The 25798-nt window shown below is 49.0% G+C and overlaps 1 protein-coding gene across 2 annotated transcripts in view; it reads left to right on the top strand.

Annotated features, from left to right (window-relative positions):
* The window catches only part of LOC139234009 (1-phosphatidylinositol 4,5-bisphosphate phosphodiesterase delta-3-like), a 355874-nt gene that overhangs the window by 132566 nt on the left and 197510 nt on the right, over nt 1-25798 (top strand). For both annotated transcript variants that reach the window (XM_070864801.1, XM_070864802.1), the window contains exons 6-8: nt 13528-13729; nt 18030-18174; nt 22751-22903. In XM_070864801.1, coding sequence (XP_070720902.1) covers nt 13528-13729; nt 18030-18174; nt 22751-22903 — 500 coding nt within the window. The remainder of the gene's footprint in view (nt 1-13527; nt 13730-18029; nt 18175-22750; nt 22904-25798) is intronic.

A 25798-nucleotide genomic window follows, 5' to 3' on the forward strand; every position in this document is an offset into this window, starting at 1 on the left:
TTCTATAAGATCACCCCTCATCCTTCTGAACTCCAACGAGTAAAGACCCAGTCTACTCAATCTATCATCATAAGGTAACCCCCTCATCTCCGGAATCAGCCTAGTGAATCGTCTCTGTATCCCCTCCAAAGCTAGTATATCCTTCCTTAAGTAAGGTGACCAAAACTGCACGCAGTACTCCAGGTGCGGCCTACCTGGTCCTACCTGGACCATCTTGGTCCTACCTCTCATCTGTCGTTGGCAGGGGGGGGTGTGGAACCGAGGGGTGGAGTGCTGGCCAGCTATCGGGATATACCCCCCAATGCATTGAGAATCTGGTCACCTATGTCTACAGTTCTCCTGGACAACTTTACCATCTCTCCGTTCTCATCTGGCGCTCGTGGACCAGACCTGCCGCATCCACGAAACCTCCGCAGGGTCTGTGCCGTCCTGCGGATAATGGGGTGCCCTGAGGCAAGGTGCTTGGGCCCGGTACCTCCAGAGTGGAGGCGGGAATAGTCGGAGGAGCACTCGATGGCCTTCGGGTGGAATGCCTTCTGGAGCGTGGAGATGCAGGTTCCTCGAAGTCAGCGCTCTCATCCGTAGAGAACATACCCAGCGGATTGACGGGCGAGAATCGGAGCCCCTCAGCAGCAGATGTAGGATTGTCCGCCGAGTCCGGCCCCGCGCCCCCACCTTCTGGCCTCTGTGGTCTTGCCTCTGGCCGCGCTGCTGGCTGAGCTGCAAAACACAAATGAGGTTATTAGAGGAGAGGGGGTGCTAGGGTCACAAGGTGAGTCCAGCGCTACACACAGCATATGCACGACAAAAGCACCACTGCTATCAAGATCATCACAGACATCACATTTCATGACCATCAACACATTGTGCATTGCAATGATTCTCATGAGGCCAGCATTATTTATTGGACAATTTTAGAAACCACCTATCATATATTATTGTTCGGATATGAGTGGGTGTGGCATCTATTGACTTTACATCACGCGATGGTGTATACTTTACTCACGTGGCATCACTTCAGGGTTTGCAGCTGCCTGCGTGGCCAGACGGGGGTGCTTCCCCACGAGTGTGAACACCCGCTCCTCCATCTCAGTGATGTCGCTGGGGACTGCTGGCCCCCCACCCGTTTGCCTCTGCTCGGACCTAATCGTCGATAGCTTCTTCTGTAAAAAGTGACAGGACGACATGGCATGAGATCATTGCGTGATATCATTGCTAGGTACTGTCACAGAGACTGATACAACACATAACCAACAGATGTAATCATGATTATTATGATAATTATCATTCTTTACCTAAAGACGTGTAGCATGATCGCAGGCTTTGACTACAACATTCCCGGTAAAAGTGAAAGACCTCACATCTGCTGATAGTCACTCATGACTCTTACAAATATATTATAGAAATATATAAGTACATGTAAATAAATGTAATTCTTACTCTTGCGGATCCCACAAGGTCATTCCATCGCTTTCGGCATTGGTTGCACCTCGTTGGTCGCCGACAAGACCACCTCTGCTATCTCGGCCCATATCTTCTCGTAGGCCTTTGGGATGGGCTTCCCACGCCCTCCCTGTGTCAAATCACCCCAGCGTAACTCGACCTCCTGCAGGAGGGGGGCATTAGCCTCGTCCGAGAACCTCCTCGCTCTTTTGCGCCCTCCAATGTGCTACTCTCCCACCACGCTCTCGCCAGCATCAGTCTCCACAGCGTGCTGTGTTGCCTCCTCCTCTTCCTCCATTATAGGCACCAAATTCGGGTAAATATTTGGTTGTAACAGCTAATTTCTTTGGCACAATTTGCTATAAAGCTCGAAACTCTCCCTCCTTCCTCCCAAAGCAGCCACACCACACCCATACACGCCTTCACTTCCTCACTCCCTCTCAGCTCTCTCTCTCCCTGTCTCCTCTTATATGCATGTCATGATGACCCTGAGCTCCTGAATCACAGGAATCGAGCGTTGCCATGCCATTGCTAAGGATGGCGACACTTTACGGCAGAAGGTCAGAGAGATTTAACGCTAATGCCCATTTCATATCGCTCGCGGTAACGCACAATTTTAAAAATGGAGACTAAGGGCTTTGAAAATGGGCAACAAGCCAGCGATCTGAAAACCCATTTTTACCACCACGCCAGAAATAACGCCCATTTTTGGGCGATCTGCACAAAAGTTTAAAATCTTTTGTCATCTATAACCATGCAATTTATGTATGATGATTATGTTGTTATAATTACTTGTTCATTCAGGAGGGAGAAGTGTAATATAGAGCTCCACCTAGTGGACTATTGCTCCACCTAGTGGACTATTGTGGCAATGCAACTGCTGATGTTTACACAATAAAAGGATAATGTGACTAGGTCAGCTGACAAATTCCTGTAGAGCCATCTTGTAAGTGTGTGGTTGTGATGTCATAGAGAATATATCACACGCCCACATCCCGAATTAATTTTTAACAGTTACACGCCCCACCCAATAGTCCGCTCCGCTTTCTTCAGTAGACCTGCATATCGGGGTCGGGGGAGGTGGGTATAACAGGCAGCCAGTTCGATACCACCCACTTTGCGTTAACGCCCAAGAAGGATCTCTACCCCATCAAATTGTATTCCAGCAATAAAGAAAGTGTATCACTAAATGAGCCTGAACTGCAACAGTAGTGTGTGTGTGCTGGGAACCCTTATCCCAGGTGGCCGTGAGTTTGCAAGGTCTATGAGTTTCCCTTTCAGCCGATGCAATGATTCCTGTTGTTGCACTTCAAATCCCATGATGCCCTGACGTGTTGGGTGCTGGGAATTATTCACAGAAAGAGCTCGAATCAAGATGCTCCAGATTAAATTAGTTCCTTGCTGGCAGAAATAGACAATTTCCACGAAAGAACAGCCCAACATAGGAAATATTGGCAGCCACAGCAGCTAAAAATGATTCACTCGTTTGAGAAAAAGCACCAGCTGATGACTATGAGCACTGGAAAGATTGAAGCGAGGAGTCCCAACAAACAGCTAGCGTTCCCTGCGAGATATACACGGAGCCAAGTGAGAGAAATGGAGAGAAATAGAGCAAAGACCAAAGAGAGGGAAGAAATGACAGAGCAACACCGGACAGCCACAGACAGATTGAGAAAAGAGTTAAGAGTCTTTCCTTTACACACAGAGTACAGAGAACGTGGAACTCGCTTGAAGCAGAGAGTGTTGATGCATTTAAGGGGAGGCACGGTGTATTCATGAGGGAGAAGGGAATCGCAGGATATGGGTGGCTGGTTAATTAAAATGGGAGAAGGTGAGCATTAACACCAGCGTAGAGCAGTTGGGCCAAATGGTTTGTTTCTGCTCTATCGATTCTAGCTAATAGAGCACAATGATCTAGTTTTGGGAAAATATGTTCATATCCAGGGCGAGGTTTCAAAGACTGGCCACGTACAATAGTCATACCCTCAACCAACATCATTAAAAACAGATTATCTGATCATTTATCTCATTGTTGTTAGTGGGAGCTTGCTGCGCACAAATTGGTTGTCACGTTTCCCTAAATTACAATTGGGATTGAACTTCAAAAATATTTAAGTAAAATACTGTGGATGCTGAAAATCTGAAATAAAAACAGAAAATGCTGGAAACACTCAACAGGTCAGGCAGCATCTGTGGAGAGAGAAACAGATAATGTTTCAGGTCGATGTTCTGACGAAGGGTCACCGACCCGAAACCTTCACGCTGTTTCTCTCTCCACAGATGCTGCCTGACCCGCTGAGATTTCCAGCATTCTCTGTTATTATTTCTATTTCTTTGGCTATGAAAAACTTTGGGACATCCTGAGCTCATGAAAAGTGCTTTATAAATGCAATAATACTTATCTCGCTCTGTTAATGATATGTGGGAGCTTTGCATGGATTTATTTAGAATTCCAAAACCCTCTCAAAATATTTGAACAATCTAAATTCCAACATCTCACTGGAAGAGGCAGAGCAACTCCAGCAACCGCCAACAATGATCAGATTCACCAAATAAAGGTGGTCGTTGTGAATTTATGATTGGAATGTTATTTCTGGCAGTGACTGCTCTTCCGCAGGAACTGGCCCTTGCTGCAGTGTGTTCAGCAGCTGCTTATCAGTCGTGTCAGAAGAACGTGAGAGGATTTGAGCCAAGTGCGGTATATCAGGGTAACGCCACAGGGTCCAGACTTACTCTGGGTTTCAGACCCACTTTGCTGTGAGTAACCCATCTCCAGTCACCTGGAGCCATGGTTGTATTTCACTGAATGAAAAAACAAACCAGGAGTAAAAATTCATCCACATTTAAAATGATTACCATTTTTTATTCGTAATTTTTTTCAGCTGTTATATTTCCCTTCAAAATATTGTTCCAGAAATTGAGGGATTGGTTGAGTTGAGGACTGAGTAAGCTCGGCTTGGCTTGATTTGGGCTGGGTGGAGCTGCATTGGCCTGGCTTGGCTTGGATTGATTTAGTCTGGATTGAGCGGCATTGCGTTGGCTTGAGCGGAGTTGAGTTGAGTTATATAGAAACATAGAAATTAGGTGCAGGAGTAGGCCATTAGGCCCTTCGAGCCTGCACCGCCAATCAATAAGATCATGGCTGATCATTCACCTCAGTACCCCTTTCCTGCTTTCTCTCCAAACCCCTTGATCTCTTTAGCCGTAAGGGCCATATCTAAGTCCCTCTTGAATATATCCAATGAACTGGCATCAACAACTCTCTGCGGTAGGGAATTCCACAGGTTAGCAACTCTCTGAGTGAAGAAGTTTCTCCTCATCTCGGTCCTAAATGGCTTACCCCTTATCCTTAGACTATGTCCCCTGGTTCTGGACTTCCCCAGCATTGGGAACATTCTTCCTGCATCTAACCTGTCCAGTCCTGGCAGAATTTTATGTGTTTCTATGAGATCCCCTCTCATCCTTCTAAACTTCAGTGAATACAGGCCCAGTCGATCCAGTCTCTCCTCATATGTCAGTCCTGCCATCCCAGGAATCAGTTTGGTGAACCTTCGCTGCACCACCTCAATAGCAAGAATATCATTTTGAGTTGAGTTAGTGGGGCTTGAATTGATTGCATTGAGTTGCATTGCGTTAAGTTGGGTTGGGTATTCATTGACTATGACGCTGAAGATTACCTTCAGTAGCAGTCACATGAATGTGGTGCTGTAAAAGGTGCTGAGGGGGACACGGGAGCGACCTGCTTGATGGAGAGGAAGATTACCGAGTTTAGCTTTAAATGGACAGAAGGTGGATGATCGGTAAAGTGCTGTACAAGAGGGTGGTTGGAAGGTGAATCATCTTTGGGAGGAGCATTCAAGACATCTTGTCCATTCGCAATTTCATTCCTAAAACTAACATTGCTTGTCGCCCCTGCAAGTTTCCAAAATGCATCACTTCACACTTATCCTCATTAAATTGCATCTGCCATGTGTCTGCCTATTTCACCAGTCTGTCCTCCTGAAGTCTGCGATGACGCTCGACTCCGAGGGACTGCCGATGATGATGACCATCCTGCTCACTTTTTACTACATTACCAAGCTTTGTGTCATCTGCAAACTTCTAACTTGTCTCTCTATCCCCAAGGCCAGCTCATTTATATACAACAAGGAAAGCATCAGCCCCAATACCGACCCCTGGGGGAGCCACTGCACACGTTTCCCCAGTCAGAAAGTTCACCGCTACTCTCTGCCTCCTAGCCTTGGCAAATTACAACAACAACAACTTTCATTTATATAGCGTCTTTAACATAGTAAAACGTCCCAAGGCGCAATTACATACCCAAGTTACCAGCGTCCCTTCAATCTCATGTTCTATTTTCCAAAATGTTCTTGGTCGATGGTTTGTATCACCACGCACACCATCTTGCATATATAACGTATGGAATACTGCAATAATCTTGAACTGACCAAAACTCTTAAGTGTGGCTGCCTCACTCAGTCCGTGCGGTGCTGGTGTTCCCAACTCATCACTTGGTTCTGCTGCTCAATGTGTTTCTGTAAAATATCAAGAACAATGAAACCTCTTCAATTCTCACAGAAATTAACGGCCGAAAGTTCAGTAGCACCCCGTTTGGGGCAGTAACAGCCGCGAGGCGGGAGTTCCTGTGCCAGGCACCATATTGGGCTTAATGCCCCCTAGAGGAAGTGAAGCGCAAAATCTCGTGCTCCACTTCCTCTCGGGGGCAGGACTGGGGCACAAAGGGACGCAAATATTCCAGCGCTACACGGTGGGCACATAGTGCTGGCGGGAGACGGGGCCATCCCCTTCCGCTAAAAGGGATGGCTCCACTGCCGACTCTGCAGGTGGGACACGGGGCCATTGCTAGAGCACCGAAGAGTGGGATGTCGTGGCAGCAAGATCGTGGCACGGACCCCGTGACCTGCAAGTGAAGAAGGTCGCGACTGGTAAGCTCAGCACGCGAGCCCCAGCCGGCGGCAGTGGCCCGGGGTGCTACCAGTAGGAGCGGGGAGTTACCGGTTAGTGCCGCTACTAAACTCCCACGGAATTTTGCCAAAGTCGGTAACGGTGCCACGCCCAGGTGAAAGGTTGTTAGCGCCCCATTGGTGCCCCATTATCTGCCCGTTATCTCCCCATTAGTGCTCCCTGAGGCAGCTGCTTGACCCGAATTTCTCCCCCTTTGTTCTGTCAAGCTCTCACAGCTTCACCAATGGCCCAGCTGGCAAAGGCAACGCTGGATATAACATCCTTACACGGATACTCTCACAAAACTCTGAGATATATTTGTCATCCCTTTCTCCCTCATTCTGGCTTATCAGTAATTTTCCTGTTTAGCCAATAAGTTTTTGTTTCTATTTTCTCTAGAAAGCAATTGGAAAACAAAACAGTAAAATTATCAATGCGTCGTCAGTGCCGCAGGAGGCAGCTTAACTCCCCTTGACGGGGTTTTCCTTGGCCCCATCCACACTGGGTTCCAGCGCTGACCAATTGTGTAGTCACATTCACCACCAGGAGGGAGGAAACCACCTAGACTCGCAAAGGTCCAATTTAGCACTCAGTCACATCTACAATGCTCATTTGTGACTTCAGAGCGGCTGTGCAGGAAACAAGACCCTAACTGTTAAAGAAAGAAAGACTTGTATTTCTATAGCGCCTTTCTTGACCTCAGGACATCCAAAAGTGCTTTACAGCCACTGAAATACGTTTGAAATGTAGGCATGGGAGGATACTAAAATTGGCTGTATGATTGATGATGAAGAGGAAAGTCATGGGCTGCAGGAGGATATCAATCTACTGGTCAGGTGGGCAGAGCAGTGGCAAATGGAATTTAATTCAGAGAAGTGTGAGATGATGCACTTTGGGAGGGCTAATAAGGAAAAGGTATACAGATTAAGCGGTAGGCCACTTAATAGTGTAGATGAACAAAGGGACCTTGGAGTGCTTGTCCACAAATCCCTGAAAGTAGCAGGCCAGGTGGATAAGGTAATTAAGAAGGCATACAGAATGCTTGCCTTTATTGGCCGAGGCATAGAATACAAGAGCAGGGAGGTTATGCTTAAATTGTATAATACTTTGGTTAGGCCACAGCTGGAGTATTGCGTGCAGTTCTGGCTGCCGTATTATAGGAAGGGCATGATTGCACTAGAGGGTACAGAGGAGATTTACTAGGATGCTGCCTGGAATGGAGAATCTTAGTTATGAGGACAGATTGGATAGGCTGGGTTTGTTCTCCTTGGAACAGAGGAGGTTGAGAGGTGACCTCATTGAGGTATACAAAATATTGAGGGGTCTGGACATAGTGGATAGTAAGGGTCTATTTCCATTGGTGGAGGGGTCTATTATGAGGGGGCATAGTTTTAAGGTGGTTGGTGGAAGGGTTAGAGTGGATTTGAGAGGGGGGCTTCTTTACGCAGAGGGTTGTGGGGATCTAGAACTCGCTGCCTGGAAGAGTGGTGGATGCAGAAACCCTCACCATTTTTAAGAGATGGTTGGATGGGCATTTAAAGTGCAGTAACCTAGAGCTGGTAATTGGGATTAGACTGGATGACCTTTTGTTGGACTGCCGGGAATAGAATACGGCCAGGGTGATCTCCTGGACTAGTTTCGATCACCTGGGTTGGAGAGGAATTTTCCAAGATTTTTTCTCTCTAAATTGGCCTGGGTTATTTGATTTTTGCCTCTCCCAGGAGATCACATGGCTCCGGTTGGGGTGGAGTGTAGAGTTTTCAGTACAAGGGGTGTCGCAGTTATGTGAGACGGATTGGTTGGGATGGATGCTCTTTGCCTTTCTGTCATTGTTCCTAGGTTTATATATAACCTATAGGGCTGCTGACCAAGGGCCGTACGGCTCTTTGTTGGCCGGCGTGGACACAATGGGCTGGAATGGCCTCCTTCTGCGTTGTAAATTTCTATGTTTCTATTATAGGAAATGTGGTACCCAATTTGCGCACAGCAAGCTCCCACAAACAGCAATGTGATAATGTCTAGATTATCTCTTTTAGTGATGTTGGTTGAAGGATAAATACTTCCAAGGATACTGGGGAGAACACCCTGCTCTTCTTAGAAGTAGTGCCTTGGGATCTTTTACGTCCACCCGAGAGAGCAGATGGGGCCTCAGTTTAACGTCTCATCCGAGAGACGGCATCTCCGACAGTGCGGCACTCCCTCAGCACTGCCCTGGAGTGTCAGCCTAGATTTTCCGTGCTCAAGTCTCTGGAGTGGGCCTTGAACCCACAACCTTCTGACTCAGAGGTGAGTGTGCTGCACACTGGGCCACGGCTGACACTAATAATGAACACAGTTCTGTAATAGTAAGAAGATATCAAATGGTGGGAAAACAGCATGTTTCCAATAGAATCTGCTGCACTCTGGTTCTTTAGCAATCCAGTTTAGATCAAAGAAAACTAGCTTTTAATAAAAAAAACATTGCACGCATTGTAAAAAAAATGGGTAGAACTACTCACATTGTGAGTGTGTTAAAATAGAAATGATTGAATTACTTATTTACTGGGTGTGTCCGAGGGTTTATTCGGTTTGGCAGTGAGGCTGTGATCTTTGGCATTCTGTTAGCAAACTTCGTATGATTTTATTTTTAGAACCATTAAATGATTAAAGCCAGGAAATTAATTAACTCCCCACAACCCATCACTACCCTGAGCTCTCTCACTGTGAGGTAGAGTGTCACAGTGACAGTTTGGGATATATCACAATGTTACAGTGAGGGGTGTGAGGTATATCAATGTGTCACAGTGAGAGGTGTGAGGTATATCAGAGTGTCACAGTGAGAGGTGTGGTGTATATCAGAGTGTTACAGAGAGGGGTGTGGAGTATATCAGAGTGTTACAGTGAGGGGTGTGGGGTATATCAGCATGCTACAGTGAGGGGTGTGGAGTATATCAGAGTTTTACAATGCAAGCTGTGGGGTATATCAGAGTGTTACAGTATGGGGCATATCAATGTGTTACAGAGAGGGGTGTGGAGTATATCAGAGTGTTACAGTGAGGGGTGTGGAGTATATCAGAGTTTTACAATGCAAGGTGTGGGGTATATCAGAGTGTTACAGTGTGGGGTATATCAATGTGTTACAGTGAGGGGTGTGGGGTATATCAGAGTGTTACAATGAAAGGTGTGGAGTATATCAGAGTGTTACAGTGAGGGATGTAGGGTATATCAGAGTGTCACAGTGAGAGGTGTGGGGTAAATCAGAGTATTATAGAGAGGGGTGTGGGGTATATCAAAGTGTTACAATGAGGGGTGTGGAGTATATCAAAATGTTACAGTATGGGGTATATCAATGTGGTACAATGAGAGGTGTGGAGTATATCAGAGTGTTACAGTGAGGGGTGTAGGGTACATCAGAGTGTCACAGTGAGAGGTGTGAGGTATATCAAAGTATTACATAGAGGGGTGTGGGGTATATCAGAGTGTTACAGTGAGGGGTGTGGAGTATATCAGTGTTACAGTGAGGGGTGTGGGGTATATCAGAGTGTTACAATGAGGGGTGTAGGGTATATCAGTGTTACAGTGAGGGGTGTGGAGTATATCAGTTTCACAGTGAGGGGTGTGGGTATATCAGTGTGTTACAGTGAGAGGTGTGGGTATATCAGTGTGTTACAGTGAGAGGTGTGGAGTATATCAGTGTTACAGTGAGAGGTGTGGAGTATATCAGTGTTATAGTGTGGGGTGTGGGGTATATCATTGTGTTACAGTGAGGGGTGTGGGGTATATCAGTGTTACATTGTGGGGTGTGGGGTATATCAGTGTGTTACAGTGAGAGATGTGGGGTATATCAGTGTGTTACAGTGAGGGGTGTGGGGTATATCAGTGTTACAGTGAGGAATGTGGGGTATATCAATGTGTTACAGTGAGGGGTGTGGGGTATATCAGTGTTACAGTGTGGGGTGTGGGGTATATCAGTGTGTTACAGTGAGAGATGTGGGGTATATCAGTGTGTTACAGTGTGGTGTGTGGGGTATGTCAATGTGTTACAGTGAGAGGTGTGGGGTATATCAGTGTGTTACAGTGTGGTGTGTGGGGTATATCAGTGTGTTACAGTGAGAGGTGTGGGGTATATCAATGTGTTACAGTGAGGGGTGTGGGGTATATCAGTGTGTTACAGTGTGGTGTGTGGGGTATATCAGTGTGTTACAGTGAGAGATGTGGGGTATATCAGTGTGTTACAGTGTGGTGTGTGGGTATATCAGTGTGTTACAGTGAGAGATGTGGGGTATATCAGTGTGTTACAGTGTGGTGTGTGGGGTATATCAGTGTGTTACAGTGAGAGGTGTGGGGTATATCAGTGTGTTACAGTGAGGGGTGTGTGGTATATCAGAGAGTTACAGTGTGGTGTGTGGGGTATATCAATGTGTTACAGTGAGGGGTGTGCGGTATATCAGAGTGAGGGTAGGTGGTCCTTTCTGCGGTGAAGAATCCTCGCACATCGTGGCTGTGCTTTCTCCACCCACCATCTGTTCTTTAGGTTGTGTGTTTTTTGTGGGACCTCAGCCTTAAGCCACCTGTAATGCTGCTTTGCTGCTCCCGAGTTGGGTGTTGTTTTAGGCTCGAACTACAGTACGCGGACGAAGCCTGCGTCTGCGCACATTCAGAGGCTGAACTCCAAGTCATAGTCAACGCCTTCACTGACGCGTATGAAAGCATGGGCCTTACACTAAACATCCCTCCCTGTCATTGAATACTGCCATTGACCATTTTCAGTCGAGCTTGGCAGGCAGGCACCCCGTCAGTGTAACGCGATCGGTGACACATTGCTCCGTCAGTGTTATGGTGATGTATCTGCCTGTATAAAATGCTGAAGTCCTGGACTAGGAATGCAACCCACAACCTGATGACTCACAGTCGACATTGCTGCCACTGAGCAAGATGACACACAGAATTGGACCTAATTGAGCACTGAATTGTCAAATTCTGTCACAGATACCACGTCACGGACAATGTTAGAAATGGAAAATTGTTGCACTGGTGCAGTAGGGCCTGGATTTCTGAGGTTTGGGCTGAGACATATTGTTAGGACAGAATAGTGGGAGCTTTACTCTGTATCTAACCCCATGCTGTACCTGCCCTGGGAGTGTTTGATGGAACAGTGTAGAGAGAGCTTTACTCTGTATCTAACCCGTGCTGTACCTGCCCTGGGAGTGGTTGATGGGACAGTGTAGAGAGAGCTTTACTCTGTATCTAACCCCATGCGGTACATGCCCTGGGAGTGGTTGATGGGACAGTGTAAACATAGAAAGATAGAAATTAGGTGTCGGAGCAGGCCATTTGGCCCTTCGTGACTGTACTGCCATTCAATAAGATCATGGCTGATCATTCAACCTCAGTACCCCTTTCCTGCTTTCTCTCCATACCCCTTGAACCCTTTGGCCGTAAGGGCCATATCTAACTCCCTTTTGAATATATCTAACGAACTGGCCTCAACAACTCACTGCGGTAGGGAATTCTACAGGTTAACCACTCTCTGAGTGAAGAAGTTTCTCCTCATCTCGGTCCTAAATGGCTTACCCCTTATTCTTAGACTGTGACCCCTGGTTCTGGTACTCCCCAGCAACGGGAACATTCTTCCTGCCTCTAACTTGTACAATCCCGTCAGAATTTTATATGTTTCTATGAGATCCCCTCTCATTCTTCTAAACTCCAGTGGATACAAGCCCAGTTGATCCAGTCTCTCCTCATATGTCAGTCCTGCCATCCCGGGTATCAGTCTGGTGAACCTTTGCTGTACTCCCTCAATAACAAGAACGTCCTTCCTCAGATTAGGAGACCAAAACTGAACACAATTATCCAGGTGTGGCCTCACCAAGGCTCTGTACAACTGCAGTAAGACCTCCCTGCTCCTATACTCAAATCCCCTAGCTATGAAGGCCAACATACCATTTGCCTTCTTCACCGCCTGCTGTACCTGTATGCCAACCTTCAATGACTGATGTACCATGACACCCAGGTCTCGTTGCACCTCCCCTTTTCCTAATCTGTCGTCATTCAGATAATATTCTGTCTTCCTGTTTTTGTCACCAAAGTGGATAACCTCACATTTATCCACATTATACTGCATCTGCCATGCATATGCCCACTCACCTAACCTGTCCAAGTCACCCTGTAGCCTCTTAGCAGCTCACACCGCCACCCAGCTTAGTGTCATCTGCAAACTTCGAAATATTACATTCAATTCTCTCATCTAAATCATTGATGTATATTGTACATAGCTGGGGTCCCAGCACTGAACCCTGCGGCACCCCACTGGTCACTGCCTGCCATTCTGAAAAGGACCCGTTTATTCCGACCCTCTGCTTCCTGTCTGCCAACCAGTTCTCTATCCACGTCAATACATTACCCCTAATACCATGTGCTTTAATTTTGCTCACTAATCTCTTGTGTGGGACCTTGTCAAAAGCCTTTTGAAAGTCCAGATACACCACATCCATTGGTTCTCCCTTGTCCACTCTACTAGTTACATCCTCAAAAAATTCTAGAAGATTTGTCAAGCATGATTTCCCTTTCACAAATCCATGCTTGACAATGTGACAGTGTAGAGGGAGCTTTACTCTGTATCGAACATGCCCTATACTTGACAGAACTGTGTAGAAGAAGGTTTAGTCTCAGCTGGATTCAGTTGTTATTTAAAGCTGGGAGTGCTAGGTGGTTGGACATTTGGGAGGGAGTTTCGACCCTGACCAGATTGATGTGTGAAAGTCTGTGCTGGTGAAATGAACTTGGGAAATCTGAATTCATGTCCCAGTTGATCGATATGACATTTGGGAGTATTTGGCATTCTCATTGAGGGAGACTATTTGGAGAAGAGCACACTGATTGTGCAGTGCGAGGATCCTCTGCTATACTATCAGTACCAGCCCAAAACTACACGTGTTCCATTCCCCAGCTCAAACCTGCCTCACAAAATGGAGAAAACAGCAGAACCCTGGAGCCGGTCAGTCACTGGAGCCGGCACTTGGGGAACGAGATCTGGTGCAGGGGGAGAGTGGAGGTGGGCTTGGAAATTAGAAAAATAAGACACAAGAGAATAGTATCCTCCTTGAGTAATAGTAACCTTGAAACTGTTTCCATCTTTAGCCAAACAGAACCAGCTCTTGACCCTCGATGGCTTCATGATGTACTTGCTGTCTCCGGAAGGGGACGTGTTTAACTCTGAACATGACCAGGTCTACCAGGACATGGCCCAGCCTCTCTGCCACTACTTCATCTCCTCGTCCCACAACACCTACCTGATGGAGGACCAGCTGGGAGGCCCAAGCAGTACGGAGGCATATATTCGGTAATTACCATCAGCTTCTTACGTGAAATAGGTTTGTGTTGTCTCACTCCCAATTCTAGCAGACCTGATGCCCTGAGCATAGAACTCTCACTCATTCGGAATATCACCAGAGTTCACGGTATCAAGCACCTTGCTTTGGTTCTTCCATTGTACCTGTACCTTGTAACGTCGCCGTTGCCCAGGCAGTGTTGGGGTTTGAAATAAAATCATTCTCAGGCTCTGGGCATCACTGGCAAGCCAGCATTTATTGCCCATCCCTTATCGCCCGTGAGAAGGTGGTGGTGAGTCGCCTTCTTGAACCGCTGCAGTCCCGTGTGGTGAAGGTGCTCCCACAGTGCTGTTAGAGAGTGAGTTCAGGATTTTGACCCAGTGACGATGATGAACAGTAATAATGGTGACATGTCATCCAGAGTATTTCACACTGGTCGATGAATCAAGCCCCACCAACCTCTGCCATGTGCTGGTTGGGCACAGGCTGAGAGATTGGGTGGGAGTTTGCTCCAGACTGCTGCCACTCAGCGCGAGGTGTATTGGGAACCCCGGTTAGTGCCAGGTGTACCTGTGTGGCTCATACTCTGGCTGATTGCTAACCTGTGATCCAGTTGCTTAGTGTCCTTCCTTTTGATATATAGGCAAAGGATTTTGAAGAATAGACCCTTTGCTGACATTCTGCTAATTGCCATCGGTTTGATGCCAGCCGCTGCCCTGTGATGTGGTGGCCCCTGAAGGGAGCAAAGCCCATAGCGAATGGATTATTTTTAGGCTGAGTGGTGGTGAAGGAGAAACATCTTCATTGCTTTGCTGTTTTGAGGAGATTAGGAAAGTTTGTAATTACGACATAAATATCCTGTTGTACTGAACACTGTTCATTTATCTGTTCAGATCAGTTTGTCTGCAGGCTTATAACCTGTCCTCGTCCTCATGAATTGCCTAGACATTGGCAGAGAAAGCCACAATATGGTGGGGAGATTGTAACCTACCCGCTGGGCGGAGCCCGGGCAGACAGTTACAATTGCATGGGTTACTTACCCGACACGGAGCTGCTTGAATCACACTCCTTGAGTTTTAACCCGCTCTCCTGAACAGGCGGTGGCTCCAGTGATGTCACTGGGGCCCATGAGTTGAACATCAGTGAGCGTTCCTGTGACAGGTTCTGTGGACCCTTTTACTATGCAAAGATGTAACTAGTGCCGCTTTGGCCATTGTAGGACAGAATTCGTTGAAGGTGGCAGGGCAGGTTGAGAAACAGTAAAAAAGCTTACACGATCCTGGGCTTCATGTATAGAAACACAGAGTACAAAAGCATGGAAGTTATGCGCAATCTTTATAGAACACAGGTTCGGCCTCAACTGGAGTACTGTGTCCAATTCTGGGCGCCACACTTTAGGAAGGATGTGAAGGCCTTAGAGAGGGTGCAGAAAAGATTTACGAGAATGGTTCCAGGAATGAAGGACTTCAATTAGATGGATAGACTGGAGAAGCTGGGGTTGTTCTCCTTGGAGCAGAGAAGGTTGAGAGGGGATTTGATCGAGGTGTTCAAAATCATGAGGGGTCTGGACAGGGTAGATAGAGAGAAACTGTTCCCATTGGCAGAAAGGTCGAGGACCGGAGGGCACAGATTTAAGGCAATTGGCAAAAGAACCAGAGGCGAGTGGTTAGGATCTGGAATGCGCTGCCTGAGAGGGCGGTGGAGGCAGACTCAATCACAGCTTTCAAAAGGGAATTGGATAAGTACCTGAAGGAAAAAAATGCAGGGTTACGGGGAAAGGGCGGGGGAGCGGGACTGGCTGAATTGCTCTTGCAGAGAGCCGGCACGGGCTCGATGGGCCGAATGGCTTCCTTCTGTGCTGTAACCGTTCTATGATTCTAACTTGTTACAGTGAGCAGTGTCATTCTCCCCGAATAATTGCACAAGCGATAGAGCTGAAGGGGCCCCACAAAGGTCAGTGTCAAATTATTTTTGTGGATCCAGAGCAGCAGGAGTGAATCTCCGAGCCCCATAGGGTCACTGCCAGTCTGGTCACACCTCAACCCCCTCTCCCTCCTCAGCCTCCCCCATCCCTCGACCTCTCTACCCCTCCCAGGACCTACCCACACCTGCACCCGCTGACCCACCCCTCGACCTTGGCTGCTGCCCAGATCCAGGTGCTGCCCCATGAAAGCCCGCTTGACATCGGTGCCTCCCTCCCTTCCCCCTCTCCATCGCCCCTGCCCCCGCTCCCCTCCCCCTGTCACCCCACCTCCCCACCACCCCCGCGCCCCACCCCCTGCTCCCCTCCTCCTGGCACCCACTCACTCCCCACCGCCCCCTCCCCCTTGCACCCCACCCCCGCTACCCTCGCCCGTCACCCACAGCCCAACCCTTCCCACCCGCCCCCCCTGCCCCCAACCCCTCTCCCCCACCCCCTCCCCTCCCCCCACCCCCCACCCCCCGCTCCCCAATGCCCCCTCCCCACCACACCCTCCCCTCCGCCCCCCACCCTTCCCTACCATTCCCTCCCCCCCCACCCCCCGTCCCCCACAGATAGTGTCTGTGAGATAATCAAGGGGATATTGGGAGGGAGGAACTTAATACAATCACTATCACCAATGAAGTCGTACTCGGTAAAATAATGGGACTAGAGGCAGACAAGCCCCCGGACCTAATGGCCTGCATCCTAGGGTCTGGAGAAGTAGCAGCGGGGATACTGGATGCATTGGTTGTAATTTACCAAAATTCCCTGGATTCTAGGGTGGTCCCAGTGGATTGGAAAACCGCAAATGTAACGCCCCTATTTAAAAATGGAAACAGATAGAAAGCAGGAAACTATCGACCAGTTAACCGAACATCTGTCATTGGGAAAATGCTGGAGTCCATTATTAAGGAAACAGTCGCGGGACATTTGGAAATGCATAAATCAAACATGCAGAGTCAGCATGGTTTTATGAAAGGGAAATCATGTTTGACAAATTTGCTGGAGTTCTTTGAGACTGTAACGAGCAGGGTGGATAAGGGGGAACCAGTGGATGTGGTGTATTTGTATTTCCAGAAATCATTCGATAAGGTGCCACATAAAAGGTTACTGCACAAGATAAAAGTTCACAGGGTTGAGGTCAATATATTAGCATGGATAGAAGATTGGCTAACTAACAGAAAACAGAGAGTCGCGATAAACGGCTCATTTTCTGGTTGGCAAACAGTGACTAGTGAGGTGCCGCAGGGATCGGTGCTGGGGCCTCAACTATTTACAATCTATATTAATGACTTGGATGAAGGGACTGAGTGTAAAGTAGCCAAGTTTGCTGATGATACAATGATGGGTGGGAATGCAAATTGTGAGGAGGACACAAAAATCTGCAAAGGGATATAGACAGGCTAAGTGAGTGGGCAAAAATTTGGCAGATGGAATATCATATAGGAAAATGTGAGGTTATCCATTTTGGCAAAAAAATAGAAAAGCAAATTATAATTTAAATGGAGAAAATTTGCAAAGTGCTGCAGTACAGAGAGTGCTGGGGTTCTTGTGCATGAAACACAAAAAGTTAGTATGCAGGTACAGCAAGTAATCAGAAAGGGAAATGGAATGTTGCCCTTTATTGCAAGGGGGATAGAGTATAAAAGCAGAGAAGTCCTGCAACAACTGTACAGGGTATTGGTGAGACCACACCTGGAGTACTGCGTATAGTTTTGGTCTCCGTATTTAAGGAAGGATATACTTGCATTGGAGGCTGTTCAGAGAAGGTTCACTGGGTTGATTCCAGAGATGAGGGGGTTGACTTATGAAGATAAGTTGAGTAGGTTGGGACTATACTTATTGGAGTTCAGAAGAATGAGAGGTGATCTTATCGAAACATATAAAATAATGAGAGGGTTCGACAATTTGGATGCAGAGAGGATATATCCACTCATACGGGAAACTAAAACTAGGGGACATAGTCTCAGAATAAGGGGTCGCCCATTTAAAACTGAGTTGAGAAGGAATTTATTTTCTCAGAGGGTTGTAAATCTGTGGAATTCTCTGCCCCAGAGAGCTGTGGAGGCTGGGTCATTGAATACAGACAGATATAGAATATAGGCCAATAGACAGATTTTTGAACGATAAGGGGTTATGGGGAGCAGGCAGGGAAGTGGAACTGAGTCCATGACCAGATCAGCCATGATCGTATTAAATGGCGGAGCAGGCTCGAGGGGTCAAATGGCCTCCTGCTCCTATTTCTTCTGTTCTTGAGTGAGGCCTATGTCTCCCATTGTGTGTAACCTGTAGCTTGGAATGAGCAGCACATTCCCAACATTCACTGTGTGACTCTGGGTGTTCTACAGAGCTCTCCTGAGGGGCTGTCGCTGTGTGGAGTTGGACTGCTGGGAGGGGCCTAATGGAGAGCCAATCATCTACCACGGATATACCCTCACCTCGAAAATCCTCTTCAAAGACGTCATCACAACCATCCGGGATTATGCATTCACAGTAAGATATACGAACCATTCCCAGGGTCTGAGAGTAAGGGACAGGAACCATTCCCAGGGTCTAGGTGGAGCCCATCAAACACAGAGAAACTAATTCCTCTGGTGGGAAAATAAAGAGGCGAGGGCACACGTTCTTAACCTTTGAACTAGACCGTTGAGGAATGAAATCAGGAAGCAGTTCTTCACCCAAAGGTTAGTGGGAATCTGGAACTCTGTCCCCAAAAGGCTGTGGATGCAACGGGATCAGTTGGTGCTTTCAAAATTGTTGTTAGATAAAAGATATCAAGAGATATGGAGCTAGGGCGGGTTATATGGAGTTGTGGTACAGATCAGCCATCTTCATCATCATAGGCAGTCCCTCGAAACGAGGATGACTTGTTTCCACACCAAAAAAAGGATGAGTTCACAGGTGTTTCAAATGAAGATCCCGAACTACATCCTGAAGGGTGGAAGATGCCTGTGCTTGGATTTTTTTAACGTGGGGTGGCCGTTGCACACCAGCCATTACATGGGCTTGACAGAGCTAGATCTTGGTCCAGTGGCAAGGATTAACCAAGATGACTGGAGACCAGCTCTGCTGCACGGACCTAGTGCGTGCACAATCGCAGTGTGGGCTGGCCCGTGCTGCCCCTGGGACCCTGGCCCCGAACTCACGCCTCCCCTGGGCCCCGATCACGACCCTCTACAATCTCTCGCCGCTCCTTCGCCCCGACCTCGCTGCTCCTGCTGTACCTGCCCACGCTCCAATCACCGACCTGGACCTTGCTGACATCACTCTTCGCTGCCGTCGCCCTCCTGCACCAGCTCGCGCTGTACCTTTAGTGGTATGCCTGCACACTGCCCATGGCCGCTGCTCACCGCTCCTTTTATGGCCCCGACCTGCAACTGATGGTTTGTCGCAGGTCGGGGCCACCACGCTGTAATTGGATATCGGAGCAGGTTGGAATGGCCTGTTCCTATGTCCCTGTACAGTAGGCATTTCCAGTTCTGCTTCTGTGGGAGCCCTCTTTGAACTGCACCACTTCTTGGCTGACCTTTATGTTCAAACAAACCTTTCACCATTCCCACTCCAGCAAACATCTTTCTTGTGTTTCTGTTTCTCTCCACAGATGCTGCCTGACCCGCTGAGATTTCCAGCATTTTCTGTTTATATTTCACATTCCAGCATCCGCCGTATTCTGCGTTTCACCTTCCTTTGTTATTTGTTTCCCCTCCACTTTCCTTGCCTTTCTCCCTGGCGCTGTTGAAATTAATGTTGGATGTGCCTCCATGGGCACTGCCCGAGACAAACAGGTGTGGGCCTGGGCAGTGAGTCACAGCCGGGAAGCTGATATTTATTCTCCCTCAAGGGACACGGGAACCAACTGTAACACTCATGGAGATTGAGACTGAAGCAGAGGCCAGTAGCCTCCAAAATACCCCCAGCCCTGAGCATTGGGTCCTGGAATCCACCCACCTGCACTCCTCACACCAACAGCGGCTGTTGGTGATGGGACAGATGTTCAGTCGCTGCTCCAGGGACTGCAACGTGTGTATCTGTGAGCATGCTCACAGGCTGGTGGAGCTGGTGCATTGTGAGTGGCTTAGTCAGTCATGTGACGTTCACAGGACTCACTAAAACCCCAACCCGTTAGGTTCAGGGGATCCATGATGGGGCAGGTGGTTGTGAGCCTAGTGGTAATGTGTTGTGTGATGGTTAAACCTTTGCTAATAAACCGACTAGTTCTCAATAGCAACGTGTTGCTATGAATTCTTAAGCAAAGAACGCACGAAGCAGGAACCTTCTCAATATAAAAATGATTTCTCCTTTTCTGGAGATCTCTTTGCTTTTCAGAGAGTTGCCAAGGTAACAGTGGGCTCACACCCCAACCCTGTCACCGCCCCCCCCGCCCCCCCGTCTCACCTGCTGGCACTCTTGCCCACGAGGTAACCGTATCAAGGGGTAATGGTCAAAGGCAGGTACCTGGAGTCGAGATAGAGAACAGCCATGAGCGAAGTGAATGGTGGGGCAGGCTATCTGCCTCACTATCAACAGCTTTCCGATGCTGGTTACAGACAGCCTGGTGCACTCACCCTGAGAGGCACATTTACAGCGGCTCACCGATCTCCGCCACACCCCAGCCTTTGCCCCACTCAGCAGCTTCTCACCCCAGGGCTTCCCGCCACTTCTCCGGCCAATGAGTGCAAGCAAGACGTGTATTTCTATAGCGCCGCCTACGGCCACCAGGCGTCCCAAAACGCTCACACAGCCAATGAAGTACGTTTTGACATGTAGTCACTGTTGTAATGTAGTGGTTGCCTCAGCCTCCAAAAGGGCGGGCAGGACTTATCATGGCTCCACATTAACCCTGCAGGCCACAGCCACCCCCCCCCCCACTCACACCCCCCCCCTCACACCCCCACCCTCACACCCCTCCCTCACAGCCCTCCCTCACCCCCCCACACACACACCCCCCTCACACCCCAATCCCCTCACACCCCACCCTCAACCCCCACCCTCACACTCCAACCCCCTCACACCCCAAGCCCCTCACACCCCAACCCCCTCACACCCCAGCCTCACACCCAACCCCCTCACACACCCCCCTCACACTCCCTCACACCCCCAGCTCCCTCATCCCCATCCCCTCACACCCCCAACTCCCTCATGCCCCAACCCCATGCCAATCGCTCCCATCCCGACCCCATCATCCTAACCCCCCCTCTTTCTTGCTCCCCTCCTGACCCTCCCCACTCCGCCGCTCTCCCCTCTCCCGCACTCCCCCCTCTCCAGCTCTCCCCCCCTCTTCTGCTCTTCCCCCTCTGCAGCTCTCCCCGCTCTCCTCCCTCTCCCTGGTCTCCCAGTCTCCCCCTCTCCCACACTCCCACACTCCCCCTTCTCCTGCTTTCCCCTCTCTCCCTCTCTCCCAATCACCTCCCTCCCCACCTCTCCCTCTCTACTGCTCTACCCCTCCTCCCGCTATCCCCTCTCCCAATCTCTCCTCTCCCACTCTCGCCCCTGAACCCCCCTGAGCCCCCTCTCTCGGCAGCCCCCCGGATCTCCACTCTCCCATTCGCATCACTTTCCCCTTTTATGACCGGCCTAAGAGCAGTTGCAGTCAACACGAAGCCTCTTCTCTTGCTGGCTGTTCCTGAGGCACAATATCAGGTGCTTCTGAGGCCGACCATGAGGTGCAGGTATCCCTGTGTTCCGGTCACACAGCAGACCAATCGCCCCGGCCCCAGGCCCCGAGCTCCAGGCCCAGGCCCCAGGCCCAAGGCCCAGGCCCAAGCTCCAGGCCCAGGCCCCAGGCCTCAGGCCCCAGGCCCCAAACTCCAGGCCCAGACCCCAGTCCCAAGCTCCAGGCTCAGGCCCCAGGCCCAAGCTCCATGCCCAAACTCCAGGCTCAGGCCCAGGCCCCAAGCTCCAGGCCCAGGCCCCAGGCCCAAGCCCCAGCCCCAGGCCCCAAACCCCAGGTCCAGGCCCCAAGCTCCAGGCCCAGGCTCAAGCTCCAGGCCCAGGCCCAGGCCCCAGACCCCTCAAGAGAGGGCTGTGAAATGTTGCTATGCAGGTTGCAATCTCAATAAATCATTTCAGGAAAAGGAAATGAGGGGGCAGCAGATCGGAATTACAACTGATCCCTGCGTTTAAGGACCTGGCTTCCGTTAACTGGCTGCTGCCAGGCAATGTAAACAATGTCACGAAAAAGAAGAATAGCTGTAATCTGAAATAAAGTCAGGAATGCAGTTCGCTCACTGTCTGAAAAAAGACAAGTTAACCTTTCAACTCTCCTGCTCCTCCGGGACCCAGGGAAATAATTCCACGCTTACTGTTGGCCAGACCTTACCTTCATCACCTATGACTCCGGGAGGAGCTCCTCAGCCACAGGGACTGCCTATGATGCTGATCATCGCCTGTGCAACTGGTCAGATTGAGCATTGCACTGGCTCTGACCAGTTCCCACCTAAATTGGCAATCGGGCCCTATTTATCTCTTGGGCCCCGATCCCCAAAATAAATGGGGCCCATCACCTGAATCAGGCGGCCAATTTGTATCTGTACCATTAGGCTCCATTGTGAATCCACGGTATGACCTCCCACCCCAATGTGTGACCTCCCACCCCACTGTGTGACCTCCAACCCCAATGTGTGACCTCCCACCCTACTGTGTGACCTCCCACCCCAATGTGTGACCTCCCACCCCACTGTGTGACCTCCCACCCCACTGTGTGACCTCCAACCCCAATGTGTGACCTCCCACCCCACTGTGTGACCTCCCACCCCACTGTAATCACCTACTGTAATCACATTCTGTATGATCACACACTGGAATCACACACAACTGTGCTAAATAATTGAATTATCCAACAATATGAATTAAGCAAATTAGTAGCAAAGTGAAAATTTAGTGCTAAAAAAATTGTGAATTATCACATAATTAGAATTAGCAGCTTTGAACTTAGCGATGTACTGTGCTAGAATGTAATCACAGATTGAACTTACCTCTGGTTAAAGTGATTAGCCTAACAAAGACTGGCAGTTCTCTGGGATTGCGTCCAATTGCTGATGCCTGGTATCCTGTTGAATTCTCTCCCCAGGTCTCTCTGTATCCGGTTATTCTGTCCCTGGAGAATCACTGTGGCGTGGAGCAGCAGACTGTCATGGCCCGGCATTTAAAGGGAATCCTCGGCAACATGCTGGTAACCACGACGATCGACGGCAAAGTCCCGAAGGAGCTTCCCTCCCCCGAGGTAATTGTGTGATCCGGGATTGTGTCGTATCTCCCCGTGTCAAAAGAAAAGATGGAAAGACTTGCATTTATATAGTGCCTTTCATGACCACCGGACCTCCTAAAGCACTTTACTTTGAAATACTTTTTGAAGTGTGATCACTGTTGTAATGTAGGCAGCCAATTTGCGCCCAGCAAGCTCCCACAAACAGCAATGTGATAATGACCAGATAATCTGTTTTTGTGATGTTGATTGAAAGATAAATATTGGCCAGGGCACTGGGGATAAACCGCTGCTCATCTTCGAAATAGTGACATGGGATCTTTTATGTCCACCTAAGAGGGCAGACGTTTAATGTCTCATCCAAAATACTGCCCCTCCGACAGTGCGGCGCTCCCTCAGTACTGCCCCTCTGACAGTGCAGCACTCCCTCAGTACTGCCCCTCCGACAATGCAGCACTTCCTCAATACTGCCCCTCCAACAGTGCAGCACTCCCTCAGTACTGCCCCTCCAACAGTGCAGCACTCCCTCAGTACTGCCCCTGTGATAGTACAGCACTCCCTCAGTACTGCCCCTCCGACAGAGCAGCACTCCCTCAGTACTGCCCCTCCAACAGAGCAGCACTCCCTCAGTACTGCCCCTCCTACAGTGCAGCCCTCCCTTAGTACTGCCCCTCCGACAGTGCAGCGCTCCCTCAGTACTGCCCCTCCGACAGTCCAGCGCTCCCTCAGTACTACCCCTCCGACAGTGCAGCACTCCCTCAGTACTGCCCCTCCGACAGTGCGGAGCTCCCTCAGTACTGCCCCGTGACAGTGCAGTGCTCCCACAGTACTGCCCCTGTGACAGTGCGGCGCTCCCTCAATACTGCACAGGAGTGTCAGCCTAGCTTTCTGTGCTCCAGTCTCTGGAGTGGGACTTGAACCCACGACATTCTGAATCAGGTGTGTGTGCTACCCACTGCGCCACAGCTGACACAACTTTGTGCAACTTGAGCAGGGATCTTCAGAAAGATTATTCCCATCTCTACACTGATCTGATCAAAAACACGATGCAAATCCATCCTGCTAGACTCATGGTATAAAGATCTCACCTCCAGTTATAACTGCTTCCATCAGAGAGCCGCAGTCAGGACAAATGAAATTGAGTGGATAGAGTAGGTGGGGCTGACACTGCAGCTCAAGAAAGTATCAGAGATCACCTAGTGATCAGCTGGAGAGTAATGCACTGCCTCAGCATTTAGAGAGAGGAACATAGTGCGCAGGACTGGGAGCTGGGCCACCACCATGCCTGGAGAGGAGGAGGGCAGAGAGCAGGCTCAGAATGATGCACAGCCAGGCGGCTGCAATGTCAAGGAGTGAGTGACAGGACCTTCCTTTAGAGCGGGCATGGGGTCTCTCCCAAGGCGATCATTGTCCCTCGCTGAGGGGCATTGGTCTCGCACTAACCTGAGGACTTCACTTCCTCCTGCCTTCAGTTAAATTAAAAAGCAGGACCTTAAAGGTAGTAATCTCAGGATTGCTACCAGTGACACGTGCTAGTCAAAGTAGGAATTGCAGGATAGTTAAGATGAATGCGTGGCTTGAGGAGTGGGAGAGATTCAAATTCCTGCGACATTGGAACCGGTTCTCGGGGAGGTGGGACCAGTAAAAACCGGACGGTCTGCACCTGGGCAGGACCGGAACCAATGTCCTAGGGGGAGTGTTTGCTAGTGCTTTTGGGGAGGGTTAAACTAATATGGCAGGGGGATGGGAACCTATGCAGGGAGACAGAGGAGAGTAAAATGGGGTCAGAAGCAAAAGATAGAAAGGAGATAAGTAAAAGTGCAGGGCAGAGAAACACAAAGCAAAAATCAAAAAGGGTCACATTACAGCAAATGTCTAAAGGGACAAGTGCGTTAAAAAGACAATCCTGAAGGCTCTGTGCCTCAGTGCGAGAAGTATTCATAATAAGGTGGACGAATCAACTGCGCAGGCAGCTATTAACGGATATGATATAATTGGGATTACGGCGACATGGCTCCTGGGTGACCAAAGCTGGGACTCAACATCCGGGGTATTCAACATTCAGGAAAGATAGACAGAAATGAAAAGGAGGTGGGGTAGCGTTGCTGGCTAGAGAAGTAATTAATGCAATAGTAAGGAAGGACATTAGCCTGGATGATGTGGAATCTGTATGGGTAGAGCTGCAGAAAACGTTAGTGGGAGTTGTGTACAGACCACCAAGCAGTAGTAGTGAGGTTGGGGACAGCATCAAGCAAGAAATTTGGGATGCGTGCAATAAAGGTACAGCAGTTATTATGGGCAACTTTAATCTACATATAGATTGGGCTAACCAAACTGGTAGCAGTATGGTGGAGGAAGATTTCCTGCAGTGTATTAGGGATGGTTTTCTGGACCAATATGTCGAGGAACCAACTAGAGGACTGGCCATCCTAGACTGGGTGATGTGTAACGAGAAAGGACTAATTAGCAATCTTGTTGTGCGAGGCCCCTTGGGGAAGAGTGACCATAATATGGTAGAATTCCTTATTAAGATGGAGAGTGACATAGTTAATTCAGAGACTAGGGTCCTGAACTTAAGGAAAGGTAACTTCGATGGTATGAGATGTGAATTGGCTAGAATAGACTGGCAAATGATACTTAGAGGGTTGACGGTGGATAGGCAATGGCAAACATTTAAGGAGCACATGGATGAACTTCAACAATTGTACATCCCTGTCTGGAGTAAAAATAAAACGGGGAAGGTGGCTCAACTGTGGCTAACAAGGGGAATTAGGGTTAGTGTTAAATCCAAGGAAGAGGCATATAAATTGGCCAGAAAAAGTAGCAAACCTGAGGATTGGGAGAAATTTAGAATTCAGCAGAGGAGGACAAAGGGTTTAATTAGGAGGGGGAAAATAGAGCATGAGAGGAAGC

This window comes from Pristiophorus japonicus, chromosome 21 (genome assembly GCF_044704955.1).
Source record: "Pristiophorus japonicus isolate sPriJap1 chromosome 21, sPriJap1.hap1, whole genome shotgun sequence".
NCBI classification, from domain to species: Eukaryota; Metazoa; Chordata; class Chondrichthyes; family Pristiophoridae; genus Pristiophorus; species Pristiophorus japonicus.